Source organism: Lepisma saccharinum, chromosome 29, assembly GCF_977018435.1.
Source record: "Lepisma saccharinum chromosome 29, izLepSacc3.1, whole genome shotgun sequence".
In the NCBI taxonomy this organism is placed as follows: Eukaryota; Metazoa; Arthropoda; class Insecta; order Zygentoma; family Lepismatidae; genus Lepisma; species Lepisma saccharinum.
The window spans coordinates 5,041,272-5,055,764 of NC_139257.1; the positions used below are offsets into that span (position 1 = coordinate 5,041,272).

The following is a 14,493-nucleotide window of genomic DNA, read 5'->3' on the forward strand; positions in this document are numbered from 1 at the left end:
TGGTCGTAACATGAGATATTGGTTGCTTGCGCATACATCTACGCATATCTAGGTACAAGTTTCCTGACGTAATAGAAAATTGGTAAAATATCTTGAGTACGAACTTTCTTCTTTCAAGTAATTATGCAACCCACTTAAGTGTTCTTTCCACTTAAATTTGTTGAGTATGGAGAGTACCAATTAGGTAAATTTATTTTGGAATTGTTTGTAATAATGAATAGATGTAGGATTTAACAAATGTTTTCATTTGATCAGATTCTTTGATTTTTAAATTAATTTGACCACATCTGTGTTTAAAAAGTAAATAACTTTTCATTCTTACAAATATTTTTACTTTGCAACTTTTGATTTAAAAAAATATAGAACAGTGAAATTTGATTGTGTACATGAATAGAACTGCAAATTTTACAATCTCCCATTCGTAGAGCAGCCAAGAAGATAACAAGCTTTAAAAAACTTTTCCCTGCGTGGAATGTTAATAATTGACATGTATGCTAAATCAATCAATCAGGTCAGACATAAATACTATGGTGGATGCAACTAAAACTTTTCACCTTAAAGGTAATTTCAGAGTCATATAGTAGCCCAAAAAGTCAGGTCTGAAAATCATCCACATATAGTCATGTAATAAGTTAAAATAAAGGTACGTAAGAGACAAACAATTTGGTACTAATTTTAGACCAGAATATTAATCTCAGAAGTAGATAATGTATGTCAAAGTCAGTCGTATTATTTCTGTTAAACCTATGATAAATTGGTTTAGCAATTGACCGGCTATTAATACTCAATGACGTTAAAAGTTTTTTTTTTTTTTTTTTGCTGGTCTACTACCTGAAATTCTTCAAATATACACATAAAAATGTATTTGAGCTTTCAGTGTAGAATTGTTACAATCGTTGGATCAGATAATTTTAGGAAATTTTTTGACAGCTGTTCTTTACATATTGGCGCTTTTAATTTCATAATGAAACTTCACATTGTAGAAAACTATAGTGAATGTACTCGGTGGCGGACAAATTGCTTGATATATTCTTTATTTTGGGCTGTGCAAGGCATCTTACAATGACGATATTTAGATAGATGTCAAGAGTATATTTCTTCAAAGTAATACCAATTTGCCAATAATAATAAATTATAATTTCAGGAAGTCATTCAATGCTCCGTGTTATTGAAAAAATGTTATTTAAATGGAGAAAGTATAGATTGTTGCAGAATATTCGAATTCTCAGTGGCAGAAAAGCACAAGTTCCTAGCAATAACTCACTCGTAAGTGGCATTATTACTCGTAATCTGTACTTCAGGAAAGCTTTTTCTTAATTATAATTGTTAATACAGCTAGTGGAATATTTTTTTCAATTTCTGAATATGGACAGTTTGTGCTACGTTCTCCGCTATGAGTTGCTACAATATTTACTACATCAGCCCCCTTACCATCCATATATAAAGTGTCTCCCTTACTCTGGAGAGCGAAAAAAGAGCTGAACCCAATAACGTATCTTCATGATATCCACACGTGTCCATTTGTTATAGTGATGTCATTGATGCATTTGCCATTATAATATAAATAACTATTTCTAGGGAACTCAACAAATTTGATTTTACACTTAAAACAACTTAAAAGCTTTGTCAATTTCTAAAATAATAATTTTACACAACTTGAACTTTTAACATTCAGCATCATGAGCCTTGTGACTTGAACAAGTTATCTAAAATTATCTAAAAAAAATAATTATGTAGGGTAGCCTTATACATTATTTAATCTTCAGCCAATAGCACGACCAAAATTACAATTGCTCCTTGTATAAAACAACGCATAAAATTATGTTTGTAGATGTAAGAAGTGCAGCACTGATATCAAACACACTAGATGCGAAGTTAAGAGTTCATCACATATAATGGTAGCTACTTTGTGCGTAATGTACTGGCTAGTGGTTACCAGATCTACTAATATTCATTAAATTCATTAAAACATTAAACCTGTAATATTCTTGCTCTTCTTCAAGCCCTGCGTAACTTGCAAATGTTGTCTTTATAAGCACATGTGTCATAACAGAATGCTAACTTGATGTTAAGTCCTGGATGTTTATGAATTTAATTTTAAACTTGTATTTTATTGCGCATTATTTTAATTATAACACATTTATGTTCAGTGTTAATCTTGTGTAAGTTTTTACGTGCATGGCAATTTGTCAGGTGAACGTAGTTCCACTGCTGGTAATCCTAGGTCGCGCTGCACTCTCTATGTTCGTGCACATTTCTCCGCACACAGCACCAAGTAGTTCCGCGGAACCACGCTCGTCAGCGCCACTCCGGTTCTATATAAATTAAATAACGTTAACTCGAAAAACAAAGCTGAGATCACTCTTCTCAGTCACACTCCAGTACGTAGATAGATATCGGTTAGTTCATCGAACTGTCAAGCCTAACTAATGCCTATTGTTGTGGGAGCAGGAAAAGGTTTATTATCCATTTGCCTTCACTCATCTCACCCAACAGGTTAATAGGTGCCGGGGATTGCCCCGAGTTCATTTTTTCCTGGAGATGGTAGTCGTAACTCTGCGTCACAGAGAATTGGACATCGAGAAGAAATAACCCTCCTCGGACGTATACGAACTCGTCTCCATCGCCAACTTCAATATTACGGTGGAAAAACTGTGATCGCATCAACTGCTTTAATGCCACCGGTACTAGCAGTTCGGCCACGGCAAGAGCCTCTGTCATTCACGGCAAAAGTGCATCAAGTGCGCTGAAGAACATTGGATCAAAGCTTGCCCAAAACCGATCACAGGATATCCCGGCAATAGTGTGCCAACTGCACCGGGTGTCATACGGCAAATTACAAGGGATACTTCCCTTGTATCTACATATACTCTAGGCTTCCCGTTCTAGAGGCTCGCCGAAGTCAACTAGGCCCATTAACAAGGAGAAAAAGATGTCTACACTCCAGGCTTCATCTGGCCCCATCAAACTACCTTCGCCTTCGATGTTCGCTCCATTCAACCAAGGACGCCAGGCACTACTTCAACTTTGGCTGCGCCTTCTCCCAGTCAATCTCAGCCCTCCACATCGAGGCCGCAAATACAGAGGACCGACAACTTGGAGCAAGTTCGTCGGTTACTAAACGTACTGCTGGAACCAACAACTTTCCGGCCTGGTGGTATACTTAGGGTCCTTCGGGAGCAGATGTCTGCAAACTGATCTTCTTTATGTTTTTCGTTTGCGTTCGTCTTGTGCCGTCTGGGAACAACACCGATTTTACCTCCCTGCCACAAGCGAGGGAGGTTCACCAAAATCATGTAATTATCTTCAAAATGAGATTTCAGCAAAATAATAAATATGAAGCTGACAAAAACCTTGTCCAGAAAACGGACAAAAAATGACCACAAAATAATGTTAAACGTGATGCCCACTGAAACGCCGAGAAACGCGGCAACAGAACACAACAGACCCGTTTCCGGCGTCTCAATGGGCGATAATCTTTAAAATAATCTGTAAATTTCTAACACGTAAATTCCCGCTTCGATTCCGCACGTTTGCCTGAGAGATACACCATTTGATTTCAATAGAAGCAGACAACAGATGTTCTGTTCCTTTCTCTTGCAGCGTTTCTTTGCGTCTTTAGTTTCTTAAGCAATAGAACGAAGCACATAAGTTTTCCACTAAAGATGTTCACTGCACAATAAATAAAACACATTCATACATAGAATTTGTAACATAAACATTTTAACAATTATTTTGGCAAGGAGAAAATATGTTTTCATTTCTTTAAAGATCTTACACATATTCCATATTGGAGGGACTGCCAGCAACGCTTAAGATTCAATTGTTGCTCTCTTGGTCGTTTTTGTTGACCAGGTGTAACAAAACGTGTGGACATTCGAAGTGAATATTATTAATTTTATGACATACGGGTTCATGACTCGCATATGGTGAAGTGATGTCAGGTTTCGCTAAAGACTCCGTAAAACAACATTTGATACAATGCCCAGAATGTGGAATGCGTCAATCATAAACATTCCAAGAATTAAACGGAAGTAGGCTGATTTCCTAACAAAATTGGTGATGCATGACGACTTAATACACCTTTGTAAACTAATTTAGATTACTGGAGGTCAATAATGATAAAACTATGAAAGGGAGGATTTTTCTATAAATCGCCACTTTAAAAGTGCAGACAATATACATTCTTCGAATTAAAATGATTTTAAACTTTGGCATTCGGAGACCACCAACCACAAGTCTTGAACACTAAGGCGTTCCTAATTTCAACATTGTGCTTGTTTCACACTCAATATATGATTTTGTGTGTAAAAACAAGAGCGTCGAATGTTTTATAGTTTTGGAAGAGTAGGCACCCTGAAGGAAGATTAATCTTGACGAGCGAGATAGAGAAACCTTGCTTCGGTAGTAAAAATCAGAGCTAAAAACCACCCCTATTATGTGCCAAACTTTCAAGAGCGGGGAAAAGTAGTAGTTGACGCCCCTTGGTTTTCACAATACTCTATTCAAATTGAACAAGTTAATGATAGATCTGTTGCCATTTCTTGCAGAAAAGTTGCTGAATTGGAAGCAGTGTGGAATCAGTCACCAACAACAGAAGTAACACTTGAACTCGATGTAATTCTAAGTGAGAAAATTTTGTTTACAGACGTATGTATATTATATATTTCTCACCTCTGATAGCGTATGAATGATTTTGTTCCTAGCATTACATTATTTCGCCCTCAATAACTTGCAAATGGCTACTACTTAATGAAGATTTTGATTGATTGATTTGATTGATTTGTTGTTTTAAGTCCACTTTATGCACAGTAAGTGCTAATGAAGATTTTGATTGATTGATTTGATTGATTTGTTGTTTTAAGTCCACTTTATGCACAGTAATGCTAATCGGGACTGGACCTACAGTTTAAAGTGGGATCCGAACCACTTGTGCCTCCACCGGGTATCGAACCCGGGACCCCTTGATTACAAGGCGACGACGCTACCACTGCGCCATCGGGGAGGCTTAAATGAAGATTTTAAAATGGTCATTTATATATTTATTATGTAACTACACAACAGTCAACTATTATTTAGCAGCAACCATTGTTCTAGTGCAACTTTAATGCATAATGACTTTAACAACAGATTCTATGTATTTGACATTTTCACAGATTTCGCAAATCATAATATGCTCTTAAACTTGAAACTGAAACAAAACGCTTTTCAGAATTGAAATGAAAAACACGAAAGATTTCAAAATTATAATTTTCTCTAATTTAAATTTTATCAGGTGTAATCATTCCAATAGTTCTACATCAAAATTATTAATGGCTTGCAAAGACTATTTAGGACATTAAAGAAATCCGTATTCGCTGATGTTCTTACGTTCTGCAGAAGTATTCGTAATGGAGAAGATGTAAATTATGACACGTAAAGAATATACATTATGATTACATATTTTCAAGTGAAGTGCCATATTATCAGCTTGTTTGAAAATTTCCTTGCTTTATAATTTGGAATATGAGGAACACTCCTTAACAAATTTTGGTGTAATAATTTATGATAAGTTCTGACTTCCCTAGAGTTTTAAAAAATATATTTTTAATAAAATGCGCAAAAAAATAAAAAGTAAAATTAAGAAAGTGCAAGGGAATTTAATCAATATAGCATTGAAATAGTAAGAACAATAGTGACAAGGGTTAAGAGAGAGGAAAGTGGAGAGATTTAATAGCTAAAATCAACCAGACGATCTTTCCAAAACAAATAAAAGCTTAAAGCTTATTGTTACTTCAAGGAATTGGCGTTCGCAATAAGTGCGTGCTGAAACAGTGTTTTCTCAGAGTCGAGAACTTACGGCTAAAACGTTTGGTGTATATGTGCACACCGTGTTGCGTATTATATAGCAGGGTAAAATATCTACCACAGAAATCGTTGAACCTCTGTTCAAATCTACTGGGAAACATGCCAGAAAACAGAAACGAGAGCGATGATCATGACCTTGCAGTTCCTCTACAATAGATACCTTCAGACTTCTTTCAGGTACGAGTTTCTCTTATATGCTGCAGTGGTATGATATAATCCTGTATATAATTATTCACTATATATTTAATTGTACTCAAATATCACGTGCATACATTAATATATATATAAAAAGTTGAATATTGGACACAACGAATTCTCTGCGTTTCTCTTCCGCTAGCAGTTGGTTTGGCAACAGTGCGGCAGCACTGGCTGCGTATTGGCTGAACTCCTGTTCCTTCTAAAGGCGTACGCCGTATAATCCCGATTAGCCTACCAGTGCATAAAATGGACTTAAAACACAAACTCGTTCACTCACATTATCACATATTATTAACAGAATATCATAATAATATGATGTTGTATAGTTTCTAATGCACTGTCAGTAACATATCGTCGTTATTTCTAATGTCGTGCATATTTTGTAATGTAGTGTCTATCTGCTTTCAATGAGCCTTTTTGATGCTTTTTGCTGTAAGAAAACCAAACATACAAATAAAACACGATTCCAACTGCTTCATCAGTATGCTTTTATGGAAAATAATCTTTTCACTCCAACTGAACACTTTTACATAAGTTATAATGTGAACACTTCCTATTATGAGATAGAGAATAGGAATATTAATAGCGATGGTGATGACTATGACTACTGTTATGGCATTTCCTGATATTCTAGCAACTATATGTAACTTCAGTGTGTGCCACTTAGCTGCTTGTTGTTTTTCAGAGTGAATAAATGTTACTTATCAACATTGACAGTAACCTTATACTCAACTTCATGATTATGATGATGATTGTCAAGAACCCTTACACGATGGAGGGAAATGGATGCCATTGTCGAACTCAGCGTGGCAAACTTCCACGTGGCCCCGGTAAATTTCTCTGCGTATTGTACTGGAAATTTTACTTTCATGATAAATAGTGCAAAATGGTTCTTCGGTAAATTTTGCTTACACTTTGAAACACTGCTCTTGAATATTTCTCCCCATGTTCCTCATTTTCCTGATTCTTCCTCGTCCAATACAAAAATAAATACATTTGAATTGTTTTATGGCCCAGCTTGTTCAGGGAAGTTGGAGACCTTTTGAAAGTGCACTTCCTCTCCCTGGCCACCAGTTAAGTGGTAACAGCTGTCCATATTCCCTTGAGAACGCAATCACTCCTTCCGGGGATCTTTGAAAACGATTATTTTTCCTGTCAATTTCTATGGATGACGGACACGCCACTAGAACTCTGTAGGTTAATTAAATTATTTTATGGCTCGGTCAGGATATCCTCGTGCTTTTGAATGGCAAGAGACACTCGTGACAACAACTTGACAAACCATACATTTAACTCTTTGTCCCTTTTCCTGCACAGGGATGAATGAAGAAGATGCCGCTTTAGGCGGTTCTTTCAGGTTCATTCACAAGCCATGGCTGTTGGAGTTTTATTGCTTCGACTGGGGCAAAGTAATAAGCATTTGTAATGTACCAACTTCGCATCGTTCCTCAGCAAGTTTGCACGCCTTTTCCAAGAAACCTCTCTCGATTTTTACCTCATTCTGGATAATTGTTGACTGTCAGCTGTGAACCTGGCGTTTGGTAACTGTGCAGAACCGAGTGGGAAATCTTTGTTGCTTGGCTCTGCATCCTGTGGAATGTGTGGTGAATGAGCGTTCAAGTATTTTTCTACACTACTTATTATCAATTTTCTTATACTATTAATTTCAATTTTTGTGAAGTTCATCATAAAATTTTGTGTTCTAAAAGAGCTTGTGACCACCACACAGGAGCCTGGATTGGATTCCAAGGGTCGTCATCCTCAGGTTCGAATTTTCCGTTCATATCCATGCCTCCATGCCTACGTTGATCAGGGACACACTCTCAGGCTTGCATAAATGGCGGAAACCGATAATAGTAAAACTCGCTCTAAAGTTGTGCTAATCATAAAATCTCCTACGTGTCTTATGGTAGAGGGCCTCGAAACCTTCCTGGACCAGCCACTGAGTTACGTGTGATAGAAGATGGAAGATAGACTTTCGAGGGAAAGGGGGGAGGTTTGCCACTAACACAGGCGGCAATGAAGAATTATTCATCTTTCACTAACGGTAGACAACGAGGTATGTAGTAAGAGTTTTACAATAGTTTCCATACCCTTGAAATGTTAGGTTTCAAATTTCTGACTATTGTTCTGACTCTCTGTGATTCTTCTTCATTTCCACCAGCAAATCCGGCAGTTGCTTAGATGTAAAGTTACACAGACATACAGATATAATTAATATTAATTTATATTGTGAGAGCTCAGTCAGGTAACGGTAGAACGAAAGTCGTGAGGGCGTCTGACTACCATACGAGAGACCCGGGTTTGGTCCCCGGCGGGGAGAACTGTGATTTTTTCCACCTGTTCAAACGGCTCCCGCACCCATTCAGCATCGTATAGAGTGGCTATCTGGAGAATACTCTGGGGGTTAAAGGGGGCTGTGATCAAGAAACTGTGGGGCCTTAACTCCAGACCCTCTATGCGTCTTTATGGCGTCGTGCAAAGCACAGGGGAGCACGTTAACTTGTTTTACCTTTTTATAATTTATGTAGCGAATAATAGTTATATAATTTAATCATGAGATTGTCTACTAGTGGGGGAGTAAATCTAAACCTGCGTGTTGAACTCAACTCCTGCAACATCAAGATTCATTTTCTAATTTGGTTATTTCATGTCGCTTTCCTTTCTTCTGGGACAACTGCGTCAATGAGGATGATTGATGAACTTAATAAATAGCGATAAGGTCTGACTAGGATCCAAATCTGGAACCTCTGATTTTGTAGCGCGTTGTGCTCAATTGAAGGGATAGGATTTCTTTGAAAATACTCTAAATGTGGTCTTTAACGAACCAACATCAGTTAGAAACTTATATAGGTCTTCTAAAACTAAAATTAGCAAATAAAATTAAATTTCTTGAGTCAACAGCCCGTTGAGGTGATTTTTCATTTGCTTCCGCGTGTACAACACGTTGAGTTCTTTCTGATATCAAGAGCAGAGTTCGATACCATATCGTATTCAAGTAACTCCCCAACTATTGTCCTCACGATGCTGGAACAGCACAGACGTTTTTGAGCTCCCACCAGGGATCGAACATGGGACCTCAAGCACGAAAGACGAGAGCGTAATCATTTAAGCGCGTGTGAACTCTCCTATATTCGGTACTATCAATTGTTCAGTGCTGTACACGCAAGGACTATCTCTACGAAAGTATAGCATTTCTTATCCAACGTCATCATTTATCAAATGAATAATCAGCTGCTGCATGAGCCTTGGGCCTTTCTGAAGAATACATAGTGTGTAACACGGTCATCTTGTAAAAGGGGGTGCCAGGTTCGATTCTGTTGCCATTCATGTTATATTTCACATTAGATGACTAGCTTGAATTTCATATCCGCGCGCTTTTTTATCTAAACCTAGTGCATTGAAGGTCACCTAGAGACCATCAGAACAATATTTGATAGCAGATGCACATCCAAGAATATCCAATATCTTTCAGACAAATTTACACTAATTACACTAAATTTGCCATACTTTCTACCTTCCCCCCCCCCCAAAAAAAAAAAAACAATGTAGTCTTACCATCACCTACACCAATGTGCCTGTACGGAGTACCGTTGCAATATGTAATACATACCTAGCTTCATCGTGACTGTTTGGTCCCAACACAATAGCGACAGCTTTCTCCGCAGGTATTGTTGTGCCCGATAAGCAAATTCAGAGCTCTCAACTTGCTTGCAACAAAATAACTATTTGTTGAAGCACATATAACCTACACTAGGGTTTTCAGTTAATATACGAGGCGTGTCTCCTTCATAGCACAATCTGCACCACGAAATACTTAATCAAATAATAATCTAGAAAATGTATGCAAAAAATGAATCATTCGTCCTATCTATATTTTTAACGTGGACATTGCCACACGTTGCAATCTGCGTTTCATTTACATATGTACATTGTAATGGAATTTCATGTTATTGAATAATGTTTTATGTAATGTTATTTACAGTTTGCCCTAGCTGTTGGTGAAAGGAACTTTATTCCATATTGGAACTCAAATGAGACGTACACAGAACGTGGCCACATAGAGCAGACATATCTTGTAAAAGACTTCACAAGCGATTATGCAGCCAGAAACATTGATTACAATAAAAGACGTTGTCGCTTTTCTGACGAAATTCAGGGAATATGGGCATATCCATTCTACAGTGAGAGTGCTTGCTTAGTTCAATGCACTGCTGAGAAAATTTTGGAGTTTTGCAACTGTACACCTCCTTATTTAGTTCGAACTGGTAAATATATTTAGCAAACATGTTAAGTTTGTGTAAAATAAATGACATTTCAATATGTTGTACATAATTGATATTTATTTGTGGATTAAATCTAATCTCCCAATATTTAAAATATTTAATCAACAGTTAACATAGAAGGTACAGTTTCTATTTTTCTTGCTTTGTGGTAAACAAATATGTAATAAATAACTGTATGCATAAGCGCCGATTTCTTGAGACGTTTAAGGGGAGCAAAGCTAAGCAAAGCAAAGAGACTCAGACATATCGCGAGGCCCAGGCGAGATTAAAATGCGAGGCCCCATTCATTTTTCTAATTTGAAACCTCAATGTAAATCGATACAAAATCTTCAGGGATACGTCAACAATTTATCCTATTTAAATAATAATAAAACATTACTGACGAAAATGATATTTAATAATTCCAGTCATCCTGGTTTGAAATCTGAAGCTGTACGACAGGCTTGTATCCAGCCGCAATCACAGCTTCCAAGTTGCAAGATTCAAGGCTTATGAAGAATTACTACTTTCCACAATGTGTGGAAGGTTTCCAGTGACGAACTACTAGTGTGAGTCCAAGTTCCATTTTCCCCATTCGGTACTATGAATTTATACTAGTACGCCTATTACGTCCTCGGATCCCCAACACATACCGCAAATGACTCTACAAAATTTGAATCATAGCACTCTTTCAACAACACAGGAAATGGATAAGATATGACAGTTTATGTAGAAATGCTGAATAAGTTATCCTGTGTCAATTCAATTAGAAATATGGACTGGTTATTGGTTTGATTGATTGATTCTTTTATTTTACTTCTCCTTTGTGCCTCTCTTGATTAATTGACAAGAAGGGATTGTTTCACTCGAATTAAGTGTTCGGAAAACAATACTCAATCGTCTCCAAACCTGGACTAACTGTAACGACTGTGCCACTTTGAATGAACAGAAGTGCACTCTAAAGATCTAAAGCTGTCACTAATTTCAAAATAATCAAAACTACTAAATGTCAATACTATATATATATATATATATATATATATATATATATATATATATATATATATATATATATATATATATATATTATTTGGTTTATGGTTTAGAGGTACTCAAAATAAAGATGACCAGTTTTATCAAGCAAGGGAAAAATGACAAATGTATAAGTTTTCTAAGAGATATTCGTATTTAAGTTAGTAATATAACACACACACACACACACACACACATACATACACTCTATTTCAACTGATATTTTAAGACATTTCTCTATTAAAGTACAATGCATAAAGTTGTAGTTGGAAATATGTAATTACTTGTAGGGTCATGTTTAATTACAAAGTTCAAAATATGTATTTATGTACGAAAATAGTACAATATTAATGTTATTTAATTTATTTCAGATGGTCTGCCAACATGCAACACCTTTACAGACATTTACTGCTTTCAACAAGCGTTAGGTACACGACTCATATGTAATAAATTTAGTTTCCATGCTTAAAATAGTAGCACAGTTAATACATAAATACATGTCTCGATCTTACAATTATTTCATGATTACTTTTAAAAATTTAATAACTAAAAACCTAAACACCAAATAAAAATCACAGCTTCCAAGTTGCAAGTTTCAAGGTTTATGAAGAATTTCTACTTTCCATAATACCCGAGTTACGAAATCTGACCAGAGTGTTAATTTATATGTGGAGAAATATAAGTTCCACCTGATTTTACAAAAAAATTATACGTACAGGATAGAAGACTGTAATTCAGATCATAGCGTAGCAGTGGAAGATTCTGTGTATTATTTATTTACTTTTTGTTTTACAAAATATTTCTACTACAAATTCATTTACATGTGGCAACTATGTCTTATATGAGCCAGAAACTCAATGTAGCGTCCCTGAAAATGCGTGTTGAAATATTGCTACCAGTAGTAGTAGTAAAGTAAAGAAAAAATTAAGGTAACATGCGTACAGGTATATTGGGAGTATGCGTGGCTTTCCAAGTTCTGGTGTTTGCTGGTGATTTTTTTCCCATTCGTCCTGTAACCTCGTGAATAGTTGATGCGTGGTTTTCGGTCGAGTGGGTCCGGCACGTAATTGACGCTCCAGTTTTTCCCAAAGATCTTCTGTGAGGTTCCAGTCGGAGCTTTGAGCGGGCCAGCTAACACATCCACCTGATTGTCCTCAAACCACGATGTAATGGACCAGGCTTTATGGACAGGGGCATTATCTTGCTGATAGAGGAAAGGGCCCATTCCAATTGCTTGCCACAGTGTGGGCAGCATGCTATTATCTAAAATGTCCTTATAAACACCAGTGTTCATGTTGGCATTGACCGAAACTAATGGCTCGAGCCATGGCCAGCTTTATTGGAGGCCGGAGCCTTCAATTTGGCAACCCTGTAAACCGTGACATCAACCGGCTGATGTTACTCGAAAACAACATTAGAGAATGAACTTACAGACGTAAAAAGGTAATAATTTTATGTAGCCTATTGATTGATTGATTTGTTTTATATTACTTCTCCTTTGTGCCTCTCTTGATTAATTTACAAGAAGGGATTGTTACACTCGAATTAAGTGTTCGGAAAACAATACTCAATCGTCTCCGAACCTGGACTAACTGAAACGAATGTGCCACTTTATGTGAATAGAAGTGCACTCTAAAGATCTAAAGCTGTCACTCATTTCAAAATAATCATAACTACTAAATGTCATGCCGTAATCACTTCATTCACTCAAATTATATTCGCTAGTGTATTCAACGTTATTTTTCATAAGTAAATCAGTATGTTTTTAAGTTGTTACCAGAAAAACATTACATTTTTGTGCCGCTAGCCTCAATTCACGGAACATTGAGTACTTTTTACATGTGCCGAATCATCAAATATAATAAATATCCAATATTGATATCATTACTATTGTTAATTAGTTTCCTAGTCTCTCTCCTATTTTATTTTCCAGGTAAAATAACCAAATATGAGACGAAACTTCACTGTAACTGCCTGCCTACTTGTGAAAGACAAGAGTATTCTCTTATACACAGCCGAAGAATAAGGTAAATATGAATCCATTATAAACTTATGGAAATATATTTTCAACTCACAAACACTTGCTGTCTACCCTACGTTGAAGTGCATCTTGCTTATACTCCCTACTAGCTCTCAATAGGCATTCAATAACTCAGCATTATGAACTTTTTTCGTAGAGAGCCAATTATAGGGAATATGAATAAATGAGATACATTTACCAGTCAATCCTTCCTGATGGAGGATTTGTAGATATGTAGATATTCACAAAAAACGCTACGCTGGAGTTCTGGAGATATGACTATTTTACGGCATGTCTCTTCAAACGATTGAAAGTCTAATATAAATAACTGTCTTTTGAATTCATGCATAAATACCCTAGAGCTGTATTGGGTGTGTCCATACAACACACCCAATACAGTTCTAGGGTGTTTATGCCTGAATTTGGAATTTGGAACACCGAAACAATGGAATCTGGAATCAGGAAATCTTGAACCCTGGAACTCTGAAAATCTGGCAATGGAACTCTGCAACACTCTGGAATGCTGAAACTCGCGATACACTCTCCATGATTTTTCGGGAGAAATAAAGTAAATTATCATTCCACAACGATCCTGAAGTAACTGGAGAAAGGAAATATTGAAACTTGCCCACAAATACGTATATGTCGAGATCAACATTGAGGACAATATGAATCTTTTTGTCACACAATATAACTTTCTTAGTTTTTCTAAGAGCTCTAACCTGATATATTAATTAAATTAATTAAATATTGCTGTACGATAACAATAAATCAAAACTCATCACCCCCACTTCACTTATGCATCCCTGTACAGTTTAGTTATAGAAAATGTTTCTTTGTATTACAATTCCCTATGTCTGGCAACATTGATATTAGTCAATCTATAGTCACGGACACTGCCGTGTTGTAACAAAGCATTTCGCACTTTTAACGAATTCGTTACAACACAGACGTTTTCGTGACTGTGTATGTGAAATCGTTTTCTTTTATTTTTATTTTATTTTACCTGTGTTCTGAAACCTTCTTCCACTCTTTACTGTCCAAACAGTATTCGCTCTTATATCTGCCACTTATCCTTAAAGATGGTAATATAATATTTTGAGAGGAAACTGGAGAAAGGTATATGCAATT

The 14,493-nt window shown here is 36.4% G+C and overlaps 2 protein-coding genes across 3 annotated transcripts in view; one reads left to right on the forward strand and one right to left on the reverse strand.

Annotated features, from left to right (window-relative positions):
• Window positions 1-14,493, reverse strand: part of LOC145981306 (uncharacterized) — a 410,568-nt gene that overhangs the window by 262,531 nt on the left and 133,544 nt on the right. The window lies entirely within an intron of this gene.
• LOC145981147 (uncharacterized) overlaps window positions 1-14,493 on the forward strand; it is a 47,471-nt gene that overhangs the window by 31,436 nt on the left and 1,542 nt on the right. Inside the window, exon 3 of the mRNA XM_083114273.1 lies at window positions 13,276-13,369. Coding sequence (XP_082970399.1) covers window positions 13,276-13,369 — 94 coding nt within the window. The remainder of the gene's footprint in view (window positions 1-13,275; window positions 13,370-14,493) is intronic.